The sequence below is a fragment of the Theropithecus gelada genome, chromosome 18 (genome assembly GCF_003255815.1).
Source record: "Theropithecus gelada isolate Dixy chromosome 18, Tgel_1.0, whole genome shotgun sequence".
NCBI lineage: Eukaryota > Metazoa > Chordata > Mammalia > Primates > Cercopithecidae > Theropithecus > Theropithecus gelada.
The window spans coordinates 56,687,051-56,709,236 of NC_037686.1; the positions used below are offsets into that span (position 1 = coordinate 56,687,051).

Sequence of the window (22,186 nt, forward strand, 5' to 3'; positions counted from 1 at the left end):
TTTCAAGTTAATGAAGACTACCCAAGGCACATAATAAACTCTCAAAAGTGAAAGACAAAGAGAGGATCCCAAAAGCAGCAAGAAAAAAGCAAACAGTATTTATAGGAGCTCTAATTCATCTGGCAACAGACTTTTCAATGGAAAACTAGAGACCAGGAAGGAGTGGGAAGACATTGTTCAAAACCCTGCCATTTAAGAATACTATATCCAGCAATGCTATCATTCAAAAATGAAGGAACGATAAAGTCTTTCCCAGAAAAACAAAAGCTGAGAGAATTCACCACACCACACACACACAAAAAGAAGCTAATGAGAATTCTTCAATCTGAAAAAAAAAAAAAAAACCCACTAACATGCAAAAAGAAAACATTTGAAGATATAAAACCCACTGGTAAAATTAAGTACATGGACAAACTCAGAATACTCTAATACTGTAGTTGTGGTATGTAATTCATTCATAACTCTAGTATGAAGCCCAAAAGGTAAAACTATCAAAAACAACAATAGCTACAGCAACCAGTTAAAAGATAGGCAATATAAAAATATGTAAATTGAGACAACATAAACTAAAAATTGGGGGATAGAATTAAAGTGTATTTTTTTCATTTTCTTTGTATCTATTCTCTCCTTTATAATCTGAGTTGTCACCTCTTTAAAATAATTTGTTATATCTATAAGGTTTTAATATTATAGGCCAATATCACTGATGAACATAGATCAAAATATCCTCAAAAAATTACTAGCAACCTAGACTTAACGACACATTAACAAGATTATTCACCATTATCAAAGGTAATTCATCCCAGGGATGCAAAGATGGTTCAATGTATAATATATAAATCAATAAATGCAATACACCACATTAACAGAACCAAGAACAAAAACCATATGATCATTTCAATAGATGCTGAAAAAGCATATGATAAAATTCAACATTGCTTTGTGATTAAAAAAAATGAATTGGGTATAGAAGGAACATATTTCAAAGTAATAAAGGCCATGTGACAAACAAATAACTAATATTAAACTGAACAGGAAAAATTGAAAGCTTTTCCTACAAGATCTGGAAGAAGACAAATATGTCCAATGTCATCACTTTTATTCAATATAGTACTGGAAGTCCTGGCCAGAGCAATTAGCAATTAGGCAAGAGAAAGAAATAAGGGGCACCCAAATTGGAATGGAAGAAGTGAAATTAGCCTTGTTTGAAGACGACATGGTCTTATATTTAGAAAAACCTAAAGACTCCAGCAAAACAATAGTTAGAACCGATAAATGAATTCGGTAAGGTTGTAAGATATAAAATCAACATACAAAACTCAATAGCATTTCTACACATCAACAATGAACAATCTGAAAAAATCAAGAAAATAATCTCATTTACAATAGCTACAAAGAATATAAAATGACTAGTAATCAATTTAATCAAATAAGTTAAAGATCTCTACAAGAAAAACCACAAAACAGTAATGAAAACATAGACAAGAACACACAAAAACTGGAAAGATATTCATGCTTATGTACTGGAATAACTCATATTGTTAAAACATCCATTCTACTGAAAGCAATTTAAAGATTCGGTGCAATCCCTATCAAAATACCAATGGACTTCTTCACAGAAATAGAAAAAAAAATTCTAAAATTTATATGGAACTACCAAAGAGCCAGAATAGGCAAAGTAATTCTGAGCAAAGAAAACAAAGCTGGGTGCATACTACTACCTGATTTCAAAATTTACTGCAAAGCTATAATAAGCAGATCAGCATAGTTTGGCATAAAGACACACATACTAATGGAACATAACCTAGATATAAATAACCTAGATATAAACCTAGATATGAATCCACACATTTATAGCCCACCCATTTGTGTTTTTTTTTCAAGATGGTGTCTTGTTCTTGCCCAGGCTGGAGTGCAGTGGCACAATCATGCCTCAGTGCAGCCTCGACCTCCCCGGGATTAGGTGATCCTCCCACCTCAGTCTCCTGAGTAGCTGAAACTACAGGTGCACACCACCATGACTGGCTAATTTTTGTATTTTTTGTTGAGATGGGCTTTCACCATGTCTCCCAGGCCAGTCTTGAACTCCTGGCCTCAAGCGATCCACCTGCCTTGGCCTCTCAAAGTGGTGGGATTACAGGTGTGAGCCACAGTGCCCAGCCCAGGCAACTCATTTTTTACAAAGGTGCCAAGAATACACAATGGAGAAAAGAGTGTCTTCAATAAATGGTGCTCGGGAAACTGGATAACCACAGGCAGGACAATGAAACTAGAGCCCTCTCTCTCACTAGACACAAAAATAAAATAAAAATGAATTAAGCTCTTTAATGTAAGACCTGAAACTATGAAACTAATAGAAGAAAACATTGGGGGAAATGCTGGAGTACATTGGTCTGGGCAAAGGTATAAGACCTTGAAAGCACAGGCAACCAAAGCAAACATGGACAAATGGGATTGTATCAAGCTAAAAAGCTTCTGCACAGCAAAAGAAACAATCAATAAAAGGAAGAGACAACCCACAGAATGAAAGTATTTGCAAATTATCCATCTGACAAGGGATTAATAACCAGAATGTATAAGGACCTTAAATGACTTAATAGCAAAAATGATAATCATAATAATAATTTGGTTTAAAAATCGGCAAAAGATCTGAATAGACATTTCTCAAGAGGAGACATACAAACAGCCAATAGCTATATAAAAAAATGCTCAACATCACTAATCAAAGAAATGCAAATCAAAGCCACAATGAGCTATCATCTCCTTCCAGTTAAAATGTCTTTTATCAAAAAGACAGGGAATAGCAGATGCCGCTCAGAATGTGCAGGAGGGAGAACCCTCTTATACTGTTGGTGGGAATGTCAATTAGTACAGTCACTATTGAAAACTGCACTGAGGTTCCTCAAAAATGGAACTATCATTATGACCCAGCAATTCCACTACTTGGTATATATCCAAAAGAAAGGATATCAATATGTTGAAGAGCTAACTGAACTTCCATGTTTATTTCAGCACTACTCACAATATCCAAAATATGGAATAAACCTAAATGCCCATCAGTGGATGAGTGGGTAAAGAACATGTAGTGTATATAGACACAAGGGAATATTATTCAGCCATAAATATTCTAAACATTCTTTTAAAAGAATGAAACGAAATCCTGTCATTTGCCGCAACATGGATGGAACTGGAGGCCATTATGTTAAGCGAAATAAGTTAGGTTCAGAAAGAAAAACATTGTCAGATGTTCTCACTCATATGTGAGAAGTGAAAAAGTGTATCTCATTAAAATAGAGAGTATATTAGTGGTTATCAGAGACTGGGAAGGAAGATTAATGGTAGAAATACACAGTTTGATAGAATAATAAGACCTAGCGTTTGATAGTTCAGTGGGGTGAATATGGTTTACAATAGTCTATTGCATATTTCAAAATAGCTAGAAGGGCCGGGCGCGGTGTCTCAAGCCTGTAATCCCAGCACTTTGGGAGGCCGAGACGGGCGGATCACGAGGTCAGGAGATCGAGACCATGCTGGCTAACACGGTGAAACCCCGTCTCTACTAAAAAATACAAAAAATTAGCCGGGCGAGGTGGCGGGCGCCTGTGGTCCCAGCTACTCGGGAGGCTGAGGCGGGAGAATGGCGTAAACCCAGGAGGCGGAGCTTGCAGTGAGCGGAGATCCGGCCACTGCACTCCAGCCTGGGCGACAGAGCGAGACTCCGTCTCAAAAAAAAAAACAAAAAAAAAACAAAAAACAAAATAGCTAGAAGATAATTATTTGTTTCTAGCCTAAAGAAAAGACAAATATTTAAAGTGGTGGACATCCCAGCATCACTGATTTGATCTTTATAAATTGTATGAATGTATTAAATTATCACATGTACCTGAAAGTATATACAGCTTTTATCTATCAATAAAAAATAAAAATAAAAAGTAAAATCCAACTATTATTCTCCCTACCCCCAGTCATCTGAATCCTTTCTGTTCTCCATGCCTGCTCCAAAAAGGTAAACAGGGTTTTCACAGTCATTTGTATAATTGGTCAATGCCCTGAAATCCAATTCATATCACTAGACGACTGCATAGATTTGTCTATTTTTGATTTTTGTTCTGCAACGTGCAGCTTATTCGTATCACTAGACGGCTGCATAGATTCGTTTATTTTTAATTGTCGTTCTGCAATGTGCTGCTTACTTCGATGTACCAAGAATTGGCACTTTTCTGGTCACTGAAGTAATAATTCACAGTTATTTTCAGGGACACATTAACTCGGGGTGGGAATGGGGCGGGGGGGTAATACTGCTTCCTGATTGAAAACTCCCAGAGAGCAGCGTCTTCGTTTTATTCGCCTGAGCGTCCTCAATGCGCCGCACCGGAAGCCGCTGCTGCCTGCGGGACTCGCACTGCCCTCCTACTTACGCGCCAGCTGGGCTGGGGAGGTGCCTGGCCTGGTGCCGACTCTGCCGGACTCCCTACCCCGCTAGGATCTGACAGCCGCCTCGGCCAGACGTCTTGTCCCCGCCACTCCGACCCGGTCTCTCCTCGCTTCTGGGCAGCGGCGCCTACAACTGGGGTACGTGCCTGGTTTGGGGAGCGGCTTCCACACCCTGGCACCAGGTTATCCGCTATTGCGCCTAAGAAAGGGGTAGGAAGCTGCGAAGGTGAAGCCAGGGATAGAGCCCAGCACGCCTTCCTGGACCTGGGACGTTTTCTTGGGGCTTCCGGACGGCAGGGGCGTAGCTGCGCCTGACTGAGACCCCTGCCGGTCCTGACAACGACGCGGGTGGGGAGGATGGGTGCGGATCTGGGAAGTGCCTGTCTGGGTTCGTCTCGGCTCACCCTGCTGGAGCTGGGAAACAGGTGCAGACATTCAGACCGCCCAGCCCACCCTGCTGAAGTACTCACTAGGGGCGGGAGGAGGCTGTGACTCCTCTAGGTCCTCGGGCCGTGCACCTGGAGGCCCAGGAGGAGGCAAGGCCGCCTGCGGGATGGGGGCGTCGGGGAGCCTCTAGGTCTGTAGCCTGGGGCCACCTGGCCACAGGTGACCCTGCAGAGAGCAGTGCGTTGGAAATTTCTGAGAAGAATGGAGACCCTCAAGAGAGAACTAGGGGCGGGTCCCAAAGGCAGCCTGGACCCTGCGCCTCCCCCAACACCTTTTCCAAGAATGAGCGCATGGGTGTCACAGCCCTCTCTGGCCTCGAGAGTTTGGCCAACACCACAGCACTTTTGAGGTCGTGCAGGCCTGCAAAGATAATCGTGAGGGACATTCCACATCTGTTTTAAATGAACTCATTGCAAGATAAAATATTTCAAAATTCGTTATCCTTAAGCTAAGAGAAGATTGGGTGTGTGTGTTGGGTGGGGGGGTGCATTTTAATCGTATTTAGATTTTGTCGTGTAAGATAAAATTGGCACTGGAATTAGTTTCTTCTCACCTATCCCTTAAAACTCAGTTTTGGAAAACATAAGTTATAGCAAATTAATATTCAGCACTGTAGGGGTCTAATTGTGCCTGGCGACAGAAGTGTGACTGAGAGCTGTACTCTCCCTGTTGTAGTTCATAGGGCTGATGTGTTAAGTCACGCAATGTGCACTGTGATTGATGTGAAACTAAGAGAGGAAGCAAACAGTGGGCAAGAGATTTTCGCAGATTTTTGGAGGAGGAAAGAGGATAGAAGAGTGAGACTGTGCCTTCAGTGCCTTTTGTAGGGTGGGAGTGGGAACTAAGCTGTAAAGAGGTGTGAGGCTTCACATTGGAGGCACTAATTACCTGAAATGACAGGAGGGAAATGCAGGGCTGAGAAATAGGGGCCTTGGTCTAAATCTGTTTACAGAATGGTTTGATCCCCTGATGCCAGTACCCACCTTGGCAACCAACCACCCTCCCTCCCCTAGCCAGCTACCCAATAGCAGACCAGTGTCTCACCCCTACAGGATCTGATGCTCAAACGCAGGGACCCACAGGTTCTGTGAGGGGATGGAGGAAGGCACCAGGCTGGAAACCAGCTAATGGCCAAGTGAACGTCCCCTCAGTCCCCGACCCCACCTGCTTCCATACCACCAGAAGATTAGTGTCTCGAAAAACCCATTGGTCTCAGAAAAAAAGACCTTCATTTCCTGGTTCCTTAACAAAATCGCATTGCGGTGAATCACCTTTCCCTCCCATAGCCTCCACCCTTACAACCAAAATGACCTACCCATGTAAAGAGAATTTCTAATCAGTGTTTTCATTTTAAACATGGACTGGAAAGTTCAGCATTTCTGGAAAAGCCCATGCATGAAGAGAGAGATCTCAATAGTAAGAGCAAACACTAACCACCATGGCAAAGACATCTGAGAAAGTGAGGCAGCCCCAGAGGCAGAAGACAGCACAATAAAACTATAATTGACATTCTCTAGGGAATTAAAACTGAATGCTGTGAAAAAGGAGTAACAGGGCATAAGTAGGATTTTTTGGAAATCAAAATTTTACTAGCTTAAATTTTAAAAATTAATAGAGGCCAGGTGTGGTGGCTCACACTTGTAATTCCAGCACTTTGGGAGGCTGAGGTGGGTGGATCATTTGAGGCCCAGGAGTTCAAGACCAGCATGGGCAACATGGCGAAACGCCGTCTCTGCCAAAAAATGCAAAAATTAGCCAAATATGGTGGTCATGCCTGTGGCCTCAGCTACTCAGAAGGGTGGAGGGACCTGAGACAGGAGGATTGCTTGAGCCTGTGAGGTCAAGGCTGCAGTGAGCCATGATCACAGCACTGCACTCCAGCCTAGGTTAATCCCAGCTATTCAGGAGGCTGAGGCATGAGAATCACTTGAAGCCAGGAGGTGGAGGTTGCAGTGAGCCGAAATCACGCCATTGCACTCCAGCTTGGGTGACAAGAGCAAAACTCTGTCTCAAAATACATAAATAAATAATAAATAAATAAAGCATCTGATTATTAGACTTCATAATTAATGCTTAAACATTAAAAAAATGACTTATTTGTTGTGTAAGCAGTATGCTGTACAGTTTAAGAAAAAAATTAGGTTTATCATATTGGAAAACAATAAGTTGATCAATAACTAAAGTATAATAGTAGGGAAAGTTGTTCTCTGCTTGTGAAAATTCTTTTTTGGTAATGAAAATTTTAGACTTTAAAGAATGCTGCACTCATCAGCAGACTGAAAGACTGAGAGATGAAAAATGGGATTGATAGGTTCTTCATATGTGGTTGAACATATAAAGTAATTACTAAAAATGTTTGACTGATCTGTAGAAAATTTAGGGGGAAATTTGCCAGAGATACATTGAAAACTAAAGAAATGAAGAAAAAGCAATATTAACATAAGGAAAAACAGCTAATGCCCCATTTCTTTGCTTGTAAAATGCAGATATTTACAGCACCTACCTCATCACGTTGTATGGATTAAATGAAATTTTGCAAGAAAAGCCCTAGTGTAGTTTTTGCATGTGTACCTATTTGCTCACTGAACAAAAGTATTAACCATATTTATTAATAAATAAGAGTAAAAGTACAATACATATGTAAGCCCACATTGATGTAATGTTGTTTTAAAATCCATTGTTTCAGGTTCACTGTCATGGACGCCCTATCAGAAGCAACTGGCATCTTTGCCTTAAACCTTTTGAAAAAGCTAGGGGAAAACAACTCAAACAACATATTTTTTTCACCCATGAGCATGTCATCAGCCTTGGCCATGGTTTTCATGGGAGCAAAGGGAAACACTGCAGCCCAGATGTCTCAGGTACCTAGAGCCACTTCAAGACAACAATAAATGCTACTACTCAGTTGAGCTCTTCTTCTACATTTCAAGTCCCAAAGAAATTCCTCTTTTAACAGACAGCTTTGATAGTATCATAGGATGTGGATGGAGAGTTGGCAGGATGGAGCATGTTACCACTGCCTGACCATCCGTGGTGACTTGGGGTCACTCATGTGGGTGCTTCTGCAGGCTACTGGGCTAGAAGGTCCAGGAAGGTCTCACTCACTTGTCTGGGTCTTGGTGCTGCTTGGTGGCTGGGGCCTTAGTTCCCTACAAGCAAGTCTTCCCATTCCTCCAGGTTTTTCTGTGTATCCTTGCTTTAGGACAGCTTGTGCTTCCTTACACCATAGTAGCTGGGTTATGAGAGAGCAAAAATGGAAGCTGCTAGGCTTTTTAAGGACAGTATCATGTCTGCATTCTGTTATTCAGAGCAAGTCACAGGACCAGCCCAGATCCCACAGGAGGGGAGAGAGACTCCATCTTTTGATGTCAGGAGCAGCCTGTGCATGCAGAGCTGGAACATATGGTTGGCAGCTGTGTTTTCAGACAAACTACCACAAATAGTGAGCACAAATAACTAGATACATTTTGTTAGGATTTGCAAAAGGCATTTCCACTCATACTAATACTTAGAAAACTTTGGTTTCCTTTAGGAAGTAATTATAGGCAGGACTGAGAAGAGCTATAGGTAGGGAGACTGGGTGGCTTTCAAGACACTTTTCATCTTTAATTAATCGTCATTTAAGCTACAATAAGGATCTGTAAACCTCTTAGTGCTAAGTTTAGTGTTGTGCCTATTTTTTGAAGTCAAGGAATACTGAAAATGTTATTTTCCCCTGTTTTTTTTTTTTTTTTGTTTTGTTTAATTTCAGGCACTTTCTTTTAGTAAAATTGGAGGTGAAGATGGAGATATTCACGAAAGTTTTCAGTCACTTCTCACTGAAATTAATAGAACTGGCACTCACTACTTGCTTAGAACTGCTAACCAGCTCTTTGGAGAAAAGTCTTATGACTTCCTCTCGGTAAGTCATACTTGTTTTTCATTGGAGAAAATAAAGATAGTAATGGGTGATGGACAGTAGTAGAAAGAATGTGGGCTATGAATTCATACAGGTGGGTCTGAATCCAGGACTCCATTCAGGAACCTCACACACTCCTCTGATTCCATTTTATCATTTATAAAATGAGTCTTAGAGCAAATACTGCCCAGTTTTGTGAAGCTTTAATGAGATAATCTTTATAAAAGAATTTACACACATTTACAATTGGAAAAGAATCAGCCAAAACAAAGAAATGATCAAAATGAGTATTTCTAGTAATTGCTTTGCAGATATTGTTAACGTTTATGTGCATTGTGACACTTTCTTAATGTTTTACACATTTTAATATTTTGCTTTACTTTTTAGACACTGAAAATCTTTTAAAGCTTACTTTTGGCTAATTATACTGGTCGTATTTGCTGACAGTGCTTTTATGACATTTAAATTTAAATTTTATTTTTAAAATGTATTTATTTATTTATTTATTTTTGAGATGGAGTCTCACTCACTCTGTTGCCCAGGCTGGAGTGCAGTGGCACAATCTCGGCTCACTGCAGCCTCCACTTTCCTGGCTCAATGATTCTCCTGCCTCTGATTCTCAAGTGACTGCAATTACAGGTGTGTGCCACCACACCTGGCTAAGTTTTGTATTTTTAGTAGAGATGGCGTTTCACCATGTTGGCAAGGCTGGTCTTCAACTCCTGCCCTCAAGTGATCCACCCGCCTTGGCTTCCTAGAGTGCTGGGATTACAGGTGTGAGCCACTGCGCCTGGCCACGACATTTTTATTTTTAAAAACCAAAACTACTCAAGTAATTTCTTGATATAGGAAAACACATATAATATATATAAACCAAGAGTCGTCATCAACATATGTCCAACCCCATGACTCTCCTTTTCAATGTCAAAGCTTTTATAGATTTGAGGTGTATCCTCCTTCACATCTAGAAATTTTGCTTTGTGAGTTTTTCCCCCATATAATATTATTATACTATACATATTGCTTTATACTTTGTGGTCTTTTACTTAACAATGTGTCTTAAATTCTTTCCACCTCAGTCTGTGTGAATCTGCATCACTCTTTTTAACCATTTTCTGATATTCCTAAGTACGGTCATATCTTGATGTAGGAAACATTTCTTTCCTTGATGAGCATTTCAGCTGTATTTAACCGGGGCCATTACAGACAGTAATATCCTGTACACAGTTTTGTTCGTATGTGCGTAAGTTACTGTCTAAGACAGATTTGCAGAAGGAAGGGAATGAAGCTTTGAAGTTTTAATAAATACTGCCAAGCTGCTCACCACAGTACTGTCGCCATTTTACGATCCCAAAGGCATATTTGTAGAGTGTTCATTTCCACCCACCATCAGCAACACCGCATATTGTTAACTTTTAAAGTTTTTGGTTGTTAGTGGAACTAAACAATTTTTCTTATGTTTATTGAGCATTTCTATCTTTTCTGTGAATTACCTATTTACGTATTATTTTACACATTTCCCCATGGGGATGGATGTCTTTTACTGGTTTATAAGAATCATTTATGTTTAGGATATCACTCTTATGGTTATATGGTTTTATTCATTATTTTTCAAACTTGTTTCAGACTCTAAATTAATTGTTTCAAAACGAATTGGTATAAAGTGAAGGTTGTAAGGCATAAAGTCAAATATTTATAAGATTTGTGTACGGTATTGTGATTTTTACAGCTTATTTTTGTAGTCTTAGCTACTATTAACTTTATTACCAGCTTTTTATTAATTTTCTATATAAAGACAACCAAAATGTTAACAAACAAATATCCATTTTTGGTGACTATTTTAAGAAAATCATTGATATTTTAAATGTTATTTTGATACTGAAATGTAAAATAAAGAGATGAGAATTATTTGTCATCTGTTTCTCATTAATTAATTAATTATTCTTATTTCCAAGAATCTGGCACCAATAGCAATATATAATTAGATGTTATTTTACTTTGACTAGTGATGGCTTGTAAAATAGTAACTTAAAATAGCAAACAATTATTTTAAAACATGTTTAATAGATAAAAAGATCACCTAGGGGTGCAACAAGTCATCAATATGTGAGATTCATCAGTTTACTTTCAGATTATTTTTCATATTGAGAGATGTAAACAATTTCCAAACCACTGAAAAACAAGCAGAGCCAGCAATTTTGGCAAGGCATGAGTTATGGGAGGGTTAAGTGAAATAATGTACATAAATCAGTTACGTAGTGCCTGAAACATACCAAGAATTCAAAAATGCTACATGAAAAGGTGATATTTCATAGGAATTCACAGTTATCTTGTGAGGTGTAGCTATTACTGCTTCCTTGTTCTACAGGAGAGAACACGGAGGCATAAAGAGATTAAGAAAGTGTTTGAAGGTCACACAGCTAGTAAGTTGCAGAAATTGTGTTCCTAACTACTGTCACATTTCCTCTCCAATGCTATGCTGAAATAGAAGTAGAAAATTCTGTAAAAACGAAACAAAACAAACAAACAAAAAAACCCCACAAAATTCTGAAGAGGGGAATTAAATAGTTAGCTGTGAGTAGTTTGAGGGAAAGTTTGGCAAACAATTCTATAGTGCATGATCAATAAATTAGCTATTTCAGTCCATTTAATTTCCACCAAATTTCCTGCTTTTATATGACATAATGTAGGTTTTTGTTAATATTATAATTCTACAGACTATATTAACTAAATATAGTTTGATTATTTATTTATTTATCTATCTATTTATTTATTTATTTTGAGACGGAGTTTCACACTTGTTGCCCAGGCTGGAGTGCAATGGCACGATCTCGGCTCACAGCAACCTCTGCTGCCTGGGGGGGTTCAAGCAATTCTCCTGCCTCAGCCTCCCAAGTAGCTGAGATTACAGACGCCTGCCACCACGTCTGGCTAATTTTTTATGTTTTTAGTAAAGACAGGGTTTCACCATGTTGGCAAGGATGGTCTTGATCTCTTGACCTCGTGATTTGCCCGCCTTGGCCTCCCAAAGTGCTGGGATTACAGGTGTGAGCCACCTCGCCCGGCATAGTATGAACTTTTTTTGCAAAGTTGATTGTAGTCTGAAACACTCACTAGCTATATGTGGTTACTAAAGTTTCCATGAAATTAATTAAAATTAAATAAAATTAAATGTTTAGCTCTTCAGTCCAACTAGCCACATTTCAAGTGCTCAATAGCCGATGTGGCATTACTTGGGACATTGGAGATTTACACCATTCTCATCATCCCAGAAGGTTCAGATGGAGATTGCTGGCCTAGAATTGTATATTTTTCCAATATAATTTATGGAACGGTAGACTCGTATTTATATTCTGTTGTTCTAAAATGAAGAGGCAGCCATAGCACTTGCTGTGTTAATCCTCACTCAACAAATTTAATAGTTTGTAGGAGTGGCACATTTTATAGTCACAGAATCTCAAAGCCTTGAAAAACAAAGTTGAGTTCAACTATGTTCTTACTCATTTTCTGCCTGCAGGATTGGTCTATTTCTCATAAAGGAGTGTTGAAATCTCCAATTATAAAAATGAATTTATTTGTTTCTTCTTTTAGTTCTATCAGTGTTTGTCTGAAGTATTTTGATGTTCAATTATTAGGTGCATACAGGTAAGGATTGCTAGGTCTTCTTGAATAATTCTCTGTGTCTTTAATCATGTCATTGATGCACTGCTACTGTCTTCAAGGATCCAGCAGGTCATGAAAATTATTTGATACGCAGACCACTATATTACTTAGTTTACAAGCTAAGAGTAAATATTGCTGAAAAGAATTTGAACTTTTGGTTAATTCCTTATATTTGTAAATGTATGCTAAATCATAATATTATTGATTTTATGATGTGGCACAATGAAGAAGTAAGCTGTTGGTCTTGTTTCTGTAGCTATAAAATTATGTTGCTTGGTTTATCCTAGTGTTTTACAGATTCTTGCAGCAAATTCTACCAAGCAAAAATAGAAAACCTTGACTTTGTTAAGGATACAGAGACTTGCAGAAGACACATAAATGCCTGGGTTGCTGATAAGACTGAAGGTGAAAACATATTGTTTTTCTATTTCAATAATATTTTAACAGTTTTATAGTTAGTTTCTTTACAAAATTGTCAAATATAAAAGGAGTGATTTTTTCTCTAATTATGCAAATCTTAAAAATTTGCTTCTGAAATATTGCCAATGGATAGAAATTTTCTCTAGCTTTATCCCCACTCTTACCAAGTATCTGATGTTTCTCAATATTCAGTACGTTTCTTCAGAACAATCTACATTTCAATTGACTTCTTTTCCGGTTAGTACTAAGTAGGTTTTATTTTCATTAATAATAATAAAATTTCCTTCTTCTTAATTTAAACTGTTCTTTACACTTGCTACAACTGCTCACTTTTTTGACAATTCTTTGTTTCTTTCTTTATGCCATAGTCACCAATTATTCCTTTCTACCTAATCTATTATCAGTTCATCCTCTGCCTATAAATATCTGCTTGTTTGTTTTATGCACTCTTTTCAAGTTGTGGAATTCTTCTTCCTAGAGCTTATATTCAATTTCAACTGTTTGTTGCAGTGTTGTTACTATGGTTGTTTTAAGGACAAGCATCCCTTTACATGGTTATATTTCATGACACCATGAACTCCTTTCATGCATAGTTGCCTTCTCAAAGAGACCACACAATCTGAATATCCCTCCTGATACAAGCATCAAGGAATACATTTAGGTAAATGGTTCTTTAACTCTTCTATACAGGTAAAATTACAGAGGTGCTGCCTCGAGGTTCAGTTGATTCTTCGACTAAGCTGATTCTCGTGAATGCCATCTACTTCAAAGGAAACTGGGATCATTCATTTGAGAAATACAAAACTAGGGAAATGCCTTTTAAAATCAGCAAGGTGAGTATTTTGCACTATCAAAGGTGATTTTAGAAACTGTCCTATTGGCTTTAACACCTGCAAGAAGCTTAACTTCAATAACTTTGACTGGACATGACCCTTCGGTAGTTCAGCAGCTGGACTCCCCTCCAAACCTTGAGACTTTTCTCCTTCCCTTTATCGCTGTTTGGTGTCTCAACCAACGTGGTTACATACTCCCAGGCCTCTGGTCCAGCACCCTATCTCATCTCATCTATACTGGGTACTATCTATACCACAAATCTGAGTGTACAGAGTGTATAGCCACTGGCTTCCCAAAGCTTGTGAGATAAAGTTCAAACTCCATGGTATGATGTGATCCTTCATGATCCGGATCCTGCCTGTTTCTCTATCTTCATTTCCCTTTGTACCTTCATGCTCCTTTCTTTCTGCCAGCGTTCCCTCCGAGATGCCTTTCTTGACAGTGCACCTCCCCAAGCTGTCTCCTCCTCTAAGCTGTCACAGTGACCCCTGCCTGTCTCCCTGGTGGCATTGGAGTGGTTGAATCAGGTGTCTTCTTTTCCTGCTCTGCTTGTTGCTGTTTGAGTGTAGAGAATGCTACAAGTGCCTGACACACCCATGTACTCAGTAAGTACTGAACCAATGAATTATGTTCAGTCTTTTTTTTTAATAATAAAGATATTAAACAAGCACAAATTTTTGCTTAAAACCAAGTGAGCAAAAACACATACACAGGACAGACAGAGTTTAGCTACCTCCAATTTTGAATATATTATTTGCAGAAGGCTCTTTATCTTTCTCTAAATCGTGTTTATTCTTTCTTGTTTAACTCTAGAAATGTTTGGACATACACAAAAGTAGACAGAATATGTTAATTAAGGTAATTACTGATCATTGACCATTAGTTAAATCTTTCAGGCCAATGTAAGCCAAAGTCTTCAGTTTCTCAATAAATGAATTTTTTTTCTAGCTTTATTTTGAAATGAACTGTCATATTTTCTCCTGGCAAAATATTTCTCTCCTTGAAATTTATTTTAATAAGATGTATGTTAGGATGTCATTGAAAACCCTGCTCATAGTGTTTACACTCCTGAAGTTCATCTCCCTTAACAGGAAGTCTGGAGGTGGTCAGAGGCCAGGGCTGATGTGGGATATTGGTGAAACTTCCAGGGACCAAACCTCTCTATTTCCGCTATGTCATTTTTAGAACATTACCTATTTCCTCATGGTCTCATGATAGATCAGGCATTAAGCCCATAACGCAGGCAAGAAGTTAGAAGAACATATACCCAGTAATGGGATGGCTGGGTCAAATGGTATTTCTAGTTCTGGATCCTTGAGGAATCGCCACGCTGTCTTCCACGATGGTTGAACTAGTTTACAGTTCCACCAACATTGTAAAAGTGTTCCTATTTCTCCACATCCTCTCCAGCACCTGTTGTTTCCTGACTTTTTAATTATTGCCATTCTAACTGGTGTGAGATGGTATCTCATTGTGGTTTTGATTTGCATTTCTCTGATGGCTAGTGATGATAAGCATTTTCTCATGTGTCTGTTGGCTGCATAAATGTCTTCTTTTGAGACGTGTCTATTTGTATTCTTTGCCCACTTTTTGATGGGGTTGTTTGTTTTATTTCTTGTAAATTTGATTGAGTTCTTTGTAGGTTCTGGATTTTAGCCCTTTGTCAGATGACAAGATAGAAAAAATTTTCTCCCATTTTGTGGGTTGCCTGTTCACTCTGATGGTAGTTTCTTTTGCTGTGCAGAAGCTCTTTAGTTTAATTAGATCCCATTTGTCAATTTTGGCTTTTGTTGTCATTGCTTTTGGTGTTTTAGACATGAAGTCCTTGCCCATGCCTATGTCCTGAATGGTATTGCCTAGGTTTCTTCTAGGGTTTTTATAGTTTTAGGTCTAACATTTAAGTCTCTAATCCATCTTGAATTAATTTTTATATAAGGTGCAAGGAAGGGATCCAGTTTCAACTTTCTGCTTATGGCTAGCCAGTTTTCCCAGCACCATTTATTAAATAGGGAATCCTTTCCCCATTTCTTGTTTTTGTCAGAGATCAGATGGTTGTAGATGTGTGGTATTATTTCTGAGGCTCTGTTCTGTTCCATTGGTCTATATCTCTGTTTTGGTACCAGTACCATGCTGTTTTGATTACTGTAGCTTTGTAGTATAGTTTGAAGTCAGATAGAGTGATGCCTTCAGTTTTGTTCTTTTGGCTTAGGATTGTCTTGGCAATGTGAACTCTTTTTTGGTTCCACATGAACTTTAAAGTAGTTTTTTCCAATTCTGTGAAGAAAGTCATTGGTAGCTTAATGGGGATGGCATTGAATCTATAAATTACCTTAGGCAGTATGGCCATTTTCATGATATTGATTCTTCCTATCCATGATCATGGAATGTTCTTCCATTTGTTTGTGTCCTCTTTTATTTAATTGAGCAGTGGTTTGTAGTTCTCCTTGAAGAGGTCCTTCACATCCCTTGTAAGCTGAATTCCTAGGTATTTTATTCTATTTGAAGCAATTGTGAATGGGAGTTCACTCATGATTTGGCTCTCCGTTTGTCTATTTGCTATAAAGACACATGGACACGTATGTTTATTGTGGCACTGTTTGCAATAGCAAAGACTTGGAACCAACCCAAATGTCCATCAATGACAGACTGGATTAAGAAAATGTGGCACATATACACCATGGAATACTATGCAGTCATAAAAAAGGATGCATTCATGTCCTTTGCAGGGACATGGATGCAGGTGGAAACCATCATTCTCAGCAAACTATTGCAAGAACAGAAAACCAAACACTGCATGTTCTCACTCATAGGTGGGAATTGAACAATGAGAACACTTGGACACAGGAAGTGGAACATCACACACCGGGGCCTGTTGTGGGGTGGGGGGAGGTGGGAGGGATAGCATTAGGAGATATACCTAATGTAAATGACAAGTTAATGGGTGCAGCACACCAACATGGCACATGTATACATATGTAACAAACCTGCACGTTGTGCACATATACCCTAGAACATAAAGTATGATAATAATAAAGAAGTTAGAAGAACAAAAGGGGTGGTGCAAAAGTCTTCTCCTCCTGAGGCTCTACCATTTTACTCATAAAAGGAAACTTTTTCTATATTTCACTGGCCAGAATTGTTTTACGCTTTAAGGAGGTGAATAATTATATCTTCCATTCTAGCCTCTATACTAGAGAAAGGCAATATAAAGTAGTTGCAATGGGTGGTAAGAACACCAACCTATTTGGTTCCTCAAAGAGCACAGATTTTGATTTGATATTACTTCTTTCATTTTAATTCTAGTTAGTACTTCTCTTCCTAAATAAAACAAAACATCTACACAAATGCATATTTACTAAATAATTCAGTTAATATAGAAGACCAAGAATGGATCCTTTTCTAATGCAAGGCTAGAGGTTTGGAGGTGAGGAGAGGAATTCTCTAGGCCAGGAGTTGGCAAACTATGGACCACAGTCAAATCTAGCCCACCACCTATTTTTATGCATATAATTTTATTCAAACAACCATGTTCCTATGTTTACATATTGTCTCTGGTTGTTTTAATCCCACAACAGCAGAGTTAAGCATAGATTAGGGGTCCTGAATCTGAAAATCTGAAATCTGAAATGCTCCAAAATCTGAAACTCTTTGAATACCATCATGATGCACAATTTACCAGGATTTTGGCTTTTGCTCTGAGTTTTTTCCAACTGAAAAACTCAGACAGGTTTTCAGTTGAGGAGTGATGTGACTTAAGTTTTAAGAGTCCCTCAGACTACTGTACTGAGCATAACCACAAGGAGGATAAGAGCAGAAACAGGGCACCCAGGGCTAGGATGATAGCAGTGAAGGCAGCACAGGTTAGATTTTGGTTACATTTTACAAACGGGGTGATATAATTTGCTAATGGGTCAGATCTGTAGTGTGAGAGAAAGATAGGAGTCAAGGTTAACTCCAGGGCTTTTGAAAACTGGAAGGATGGCGTCCCTGTGAACTGAGATGGGGAAGAAAATAGATGGTGCAGACCTGGAAGGGAATGGGGGAACCCAGAGTTACATGTTAGACTGGAGGTTTCTTTTATATGTTCAGATGCAGATGTTGAGTAGGCAGCAAAATGGAATGTCTGAACTACTGGGGTGAGCTCCAGGCCAGAGGTGCAAATTTGGGTTTCCTATTTAGATTCATGACACTCAATGAAATTATAGGGGAGAAAAGAAATCTTTTTCTTTGATCTTCCCAGGTTCTCTGGCTGGGGCCCTAATAAATTAGAATAACATAAGACAATTAACAAGAGAAAAACAAACAGAAACTTATTAACATGTGCATCCCGCATACCCATGGGAGAACTCAGTGATGAGTAACTCAAGTGGGTGGTTAGAATTGGTGGTATATTTACCTAACTCACTAGGGAAAAGGGAGGGGAAGGAACGGCACTTAGGGAAAAAGACATGACTTTGGGGAAAGAGAAATGGATCCTTCAGAGTAGAATAGATGGCAGATATAATAGTCAAGTGACAATGCCTGGCTGGGTGTGTGCAGAGTTCTCATCTTTAAGAAAATTAAGGTTGTTCCCAAGGAATTAACCTATGACAGCTGAGTTCTTTTGAGGCCTTTTGGGAGGCTCTGCTTTTAAGTAGTTAAGATATTTCAGGAACTCAAGTGCCTTCAGCTCAAAATAATTCTTAAGCCAAAGTGGTGTATTTTGGGGTGGCATATCCTGATTCCCTTCAAGATCACCAAGAGAAAGTAAGGTAAGGATTGAGCCATGTGAACCCCAGCGGTTGGAGATCGAGGTAATGAACATGACCCAGTAAAGGCAGGGGCTAATACAAGGTTCTAGAGACCAAGGGAAGAAAGCATTACTGCAGACAGACACTTGCCAACTCTGTTGATTATGTCCAATATTCAACTCTTGTGCTTCAACTTAAATGGTTAACTGTTTTCATTATAGAACAAAGGAAAACCTGTGCAAATGATGTCTCAAAAATCTACTTTTTAAATTACCTATGCAAAAGAAATATTCACCGAAATTCTGGTGCTTCCCTATGTTGGAAAGGAGCTGCATATGATCATCATGCTTCCAGATGAAAACACTGATTTGGAAACGGTAATGAGTGTTCAAAGTATGCATTGTATCATAGTAAAGGCTTTCAGATGATGCCTTTTAGGGAAAAACTTTGAAAATGTGCTTTGATCAGTGTTTCCTTGACATATTTGGCCACATGCCCTTTTCTGTTTTTATGGTTACATTCAGTGGGATGGTTTCTAAGTGTTGAACACCTTTTAGAAAATAGTCTTATTCCAGAAAGGACTCAGACTGGGGACAAACCAGGTCAGAGTTCAAGGTCCTGCTTTACAATTTAGAAATGTGTGCTTTCTTAGCTTTTCCTTTCCATGAAAATTGATGTCAGTACTTCTCTGTGAGGGTTATTGTAGGATAAAGGGGATTGCCTATACAAGGCATTTGTTTCAATGCACAGAATATGACATTGACTAATATTAGTAGTCTTCTTTCCAGCCTTGCCCAATAGTTGTGAGTTTTCCCCTCAGAAAGCAGTCATTGGGGAAGAGCTGCTGTGACTCTACGCATCACCAAAGGATCTTGTTAAAATGTAGATTTGGGTTTAGTAGGACTGGGGTGGAGCCTGAGATAGGGCATTTCCACCAAGCTTCCAGGTGATGCGGAAGCCGCTGGCCCATGGAGCACACTGAGTGCCAAGTTTGTAGAGAGTCAGTGAAGACTTTTAGCAGGGCAGTAATTGGCTTTTTAAAGAAAGCTAATCCTTACGGCTACAACGGACAAATTGGAAGGAGCGAGAATGGAGGAGACATATCAGAAAGCAGGCGCTGTGGCATTTCAAACAAGACATGACAAGGGCCTGAATGAAGGCAGCAGCAACAAAGGTGGAGGAAAGGCCGAAAGGCCTAGAGGTTTTGGAAGTTAAATGAACAGAAAATGGTGATGGATTCATTAAAAGGGAGTTTGGGTGAAAGCGGAGACAAGTCTGAGATGCCCTACATCAACATGCTTTTGTTAAGATACAACAACCAACTTTATTTATTTATTTTTTTGAGACAGAGTCTCGTTCTGTCGCCCAGACTGGAGTGCAGTGGCGCGATCTCCGCTCACTGCAACCTCCGCCTCCCGGGTTCACGCCATTCTCCTGCCTCAGCCTCCCGAGTACCTGGGACTACGGGAGCCGCCACCACGCCCGGCTAATTTTTTGTATTTTTAGTAGAGATGGGGTTTCACTGTGTTAGCCAGGATGGTCTCGATCTCCTGACCTCGTGATCCGCCTGCCTCGGCCTCCCAAAGTGCCGGGATTACAGGCGTGAACCACCGCACCTGGCCAACAACCAACTTTAAAGAGGACAGTCATTCTCTTACAAATGTACTCCAGGTTGTAAGTGTCTGCCTCAGGGAAAAGGTTTGGCAGTTTCTGGAATTTAGGAATCAAAGCATTGAAATATAAAGTCATCTCCTACCTGAATGGCTCAGCATTCACGTGCTGTCTTCCATATGTGTGCTGTCCAATATAGTAGCCACTAGCCACTTGGGATGATGTACACTTATATTAACGAAAATTAAATTTACAAAACAGGCCTTTCTTGCCCTATCCACATTTCAAGTGCTCAGTGGCCATATTAGGCTCATGGCTAGCACATTAGGCAGCTCAACTGGAGAGTGTTAACATCATAGAAAACAGTCCCATTGGACAACACTGATCTAGATGTTTAAATCTCCAACTCTCTTGTTTTAGGTGGAGAAAGAACTTTCTTATGAGAGATTCATAGAATGGACAAAGCCAGACAAGATGCATGAACGAGAGATGGAAGTTTTCCTTCCTAGATTTAAACTAGAGGAAACTTACAACATGGAGGATGTCCTTCGCAGTATGGGCATGGTCGATGCCTTTGAACAGGACAGGGCAGACTTCACAGGAATGTCATCTAAGAAGGATCTGTACTTGTCCAAGGTCACGCACAAGTCCTTTGTGGAGGTTAATGAGGAAGGTACAGAAGCAGCAGCTGCTACTGCTTGCAGGATAGTTCGCCAGGGCTTACGAATCATCCCCACATTCCGTGCAGACCATCCCTTCCTTTTCTTTATCCAGCACAGCAAAACCAATGGTATTCTCTTCTGTGGCCGGTTTTCCTCTCCATAAGGAAATAGTAGTCATTGGATATAGTCCTTCTCTTTTCTCTAACTGATCTACTTTTCCTGTATGCTTTACAGTATGCCTGCAACTCAAAGTGATATTATTATTATTGTGGTGAAAAATGAGGTATTGGGAACCTGATTTTGAAATTCCTTGTTCAGAATGCTTGTGTGTGTTTGCATATTACATTTTTTCTAGGCCCTGAGCCTGACATCCCCCAAGGATATTGTGGTGACTTTGGCAGTGGTATTCCTAAACATTTACCCAAATGACTCCCCTTAAAATAAAGTGTCTCCCCGTCCTCACTATTCTCCCACATTCCAACTGTCAGAGCTAAGTCCTGTGTCTTTACTTTGTGCAAGGTGTCACCCACATGTTCAGCTGTGCTGTTCTTACAAGCACAAGATAGATGTAAATGTTACTTCTTCTCTGCTCAATAGTATTGATATAGGAACCCATTTTTAAAGGGAGAATAGAGAGTGAAATGGAGATGAGGGAGGAGATGTGGTGAGCAGGCCTCAGATTCTCAGAAGTGTCCTCTATTCCAGAAGGTTACCAGCTCTTCAGAAGTCATTACAGAGGGTGAGAGAGCAGTTAACTCAGACCGTCAGAATTCAGTCCAATTTCCCGGGTATTTTTGTTTTAATCATAGTTTGCATTCATAGCAATTGGTGGGTTACAACCTTTTCAAATGTGGAAGTATCCCATTTCCCTGAAAATTTAAAACTGCTACAAGGAGGAAGAGGTGATTGTATATGTTCTATTACAGTAATGTAGTTTGAGACAGCTTCATGGGTATACATTGCATGTCTTTCTATTTTATTTCAAATATTTACTGAAAAGGCAGGTAAGCTGTCTGTAGCCATTTGTGTTACAGGCTTGAAATGCAACTGCTGTTGACAAAATTCAACAGCCCTTCATGCTAAAAACTCTCAATAAATTCGGTATTGATGGAACGTATCTCAAAATCATAAGAGCTATTTATGACAAACCCACTGCCAATATCATACTGAATGGGCAAAAACTGGAAGCATTCCCTTTGAAAACTAGCACAAGACAGGGATGCCCTCTCTCATCACTCCTATTCAACATATTATTGGAAGTTCTGGCCAGGACAATCAGGCAAGAGAAAGAAATAAAGCTTATTCAAATAGGAAAAGAGGAAGTCAAATTGTCTCTGTTTGCAGATGACATGATTGTATATTTAGAAAACTCCATTGTCTCAGCCCCAAATCTCCTTGAGCTGATAAGCAACTTCAACAAAATCTCAGGATACAAAGTCAATGTGCAGAAATCACAAGCATTCGTATCACCAATAATAGACAAACAG

The 22,186-nt window shown here is 39.3% G+C and overlaps 1 protein-coding gene across 1 annotated transcript; it reads left to right on the forward strand.

Moving 5' to 3' along the window:
* The first annotated feature begins 7,577 nt into the window (after positions 1 to 7,577).
* LOC112611560 (serpin B6-like) lies at positions 7,578 to 20,862 on the forward strand. Its single transcript, XM_025365500.1, is given in 6 exon segments — positions 7,578 to 7,742; positions 8,633 to 8,782; positions 12,730 to 12,847; positions 13,553 to 13,695; positions 18,648 to 18,803; positions 20,458 to 20,862. Coding segments are annotated over 6 exon segments (1,137 nt in total).
* Positions 20,863 to 22,186: the final 1,324 nt, after the last annotated feature.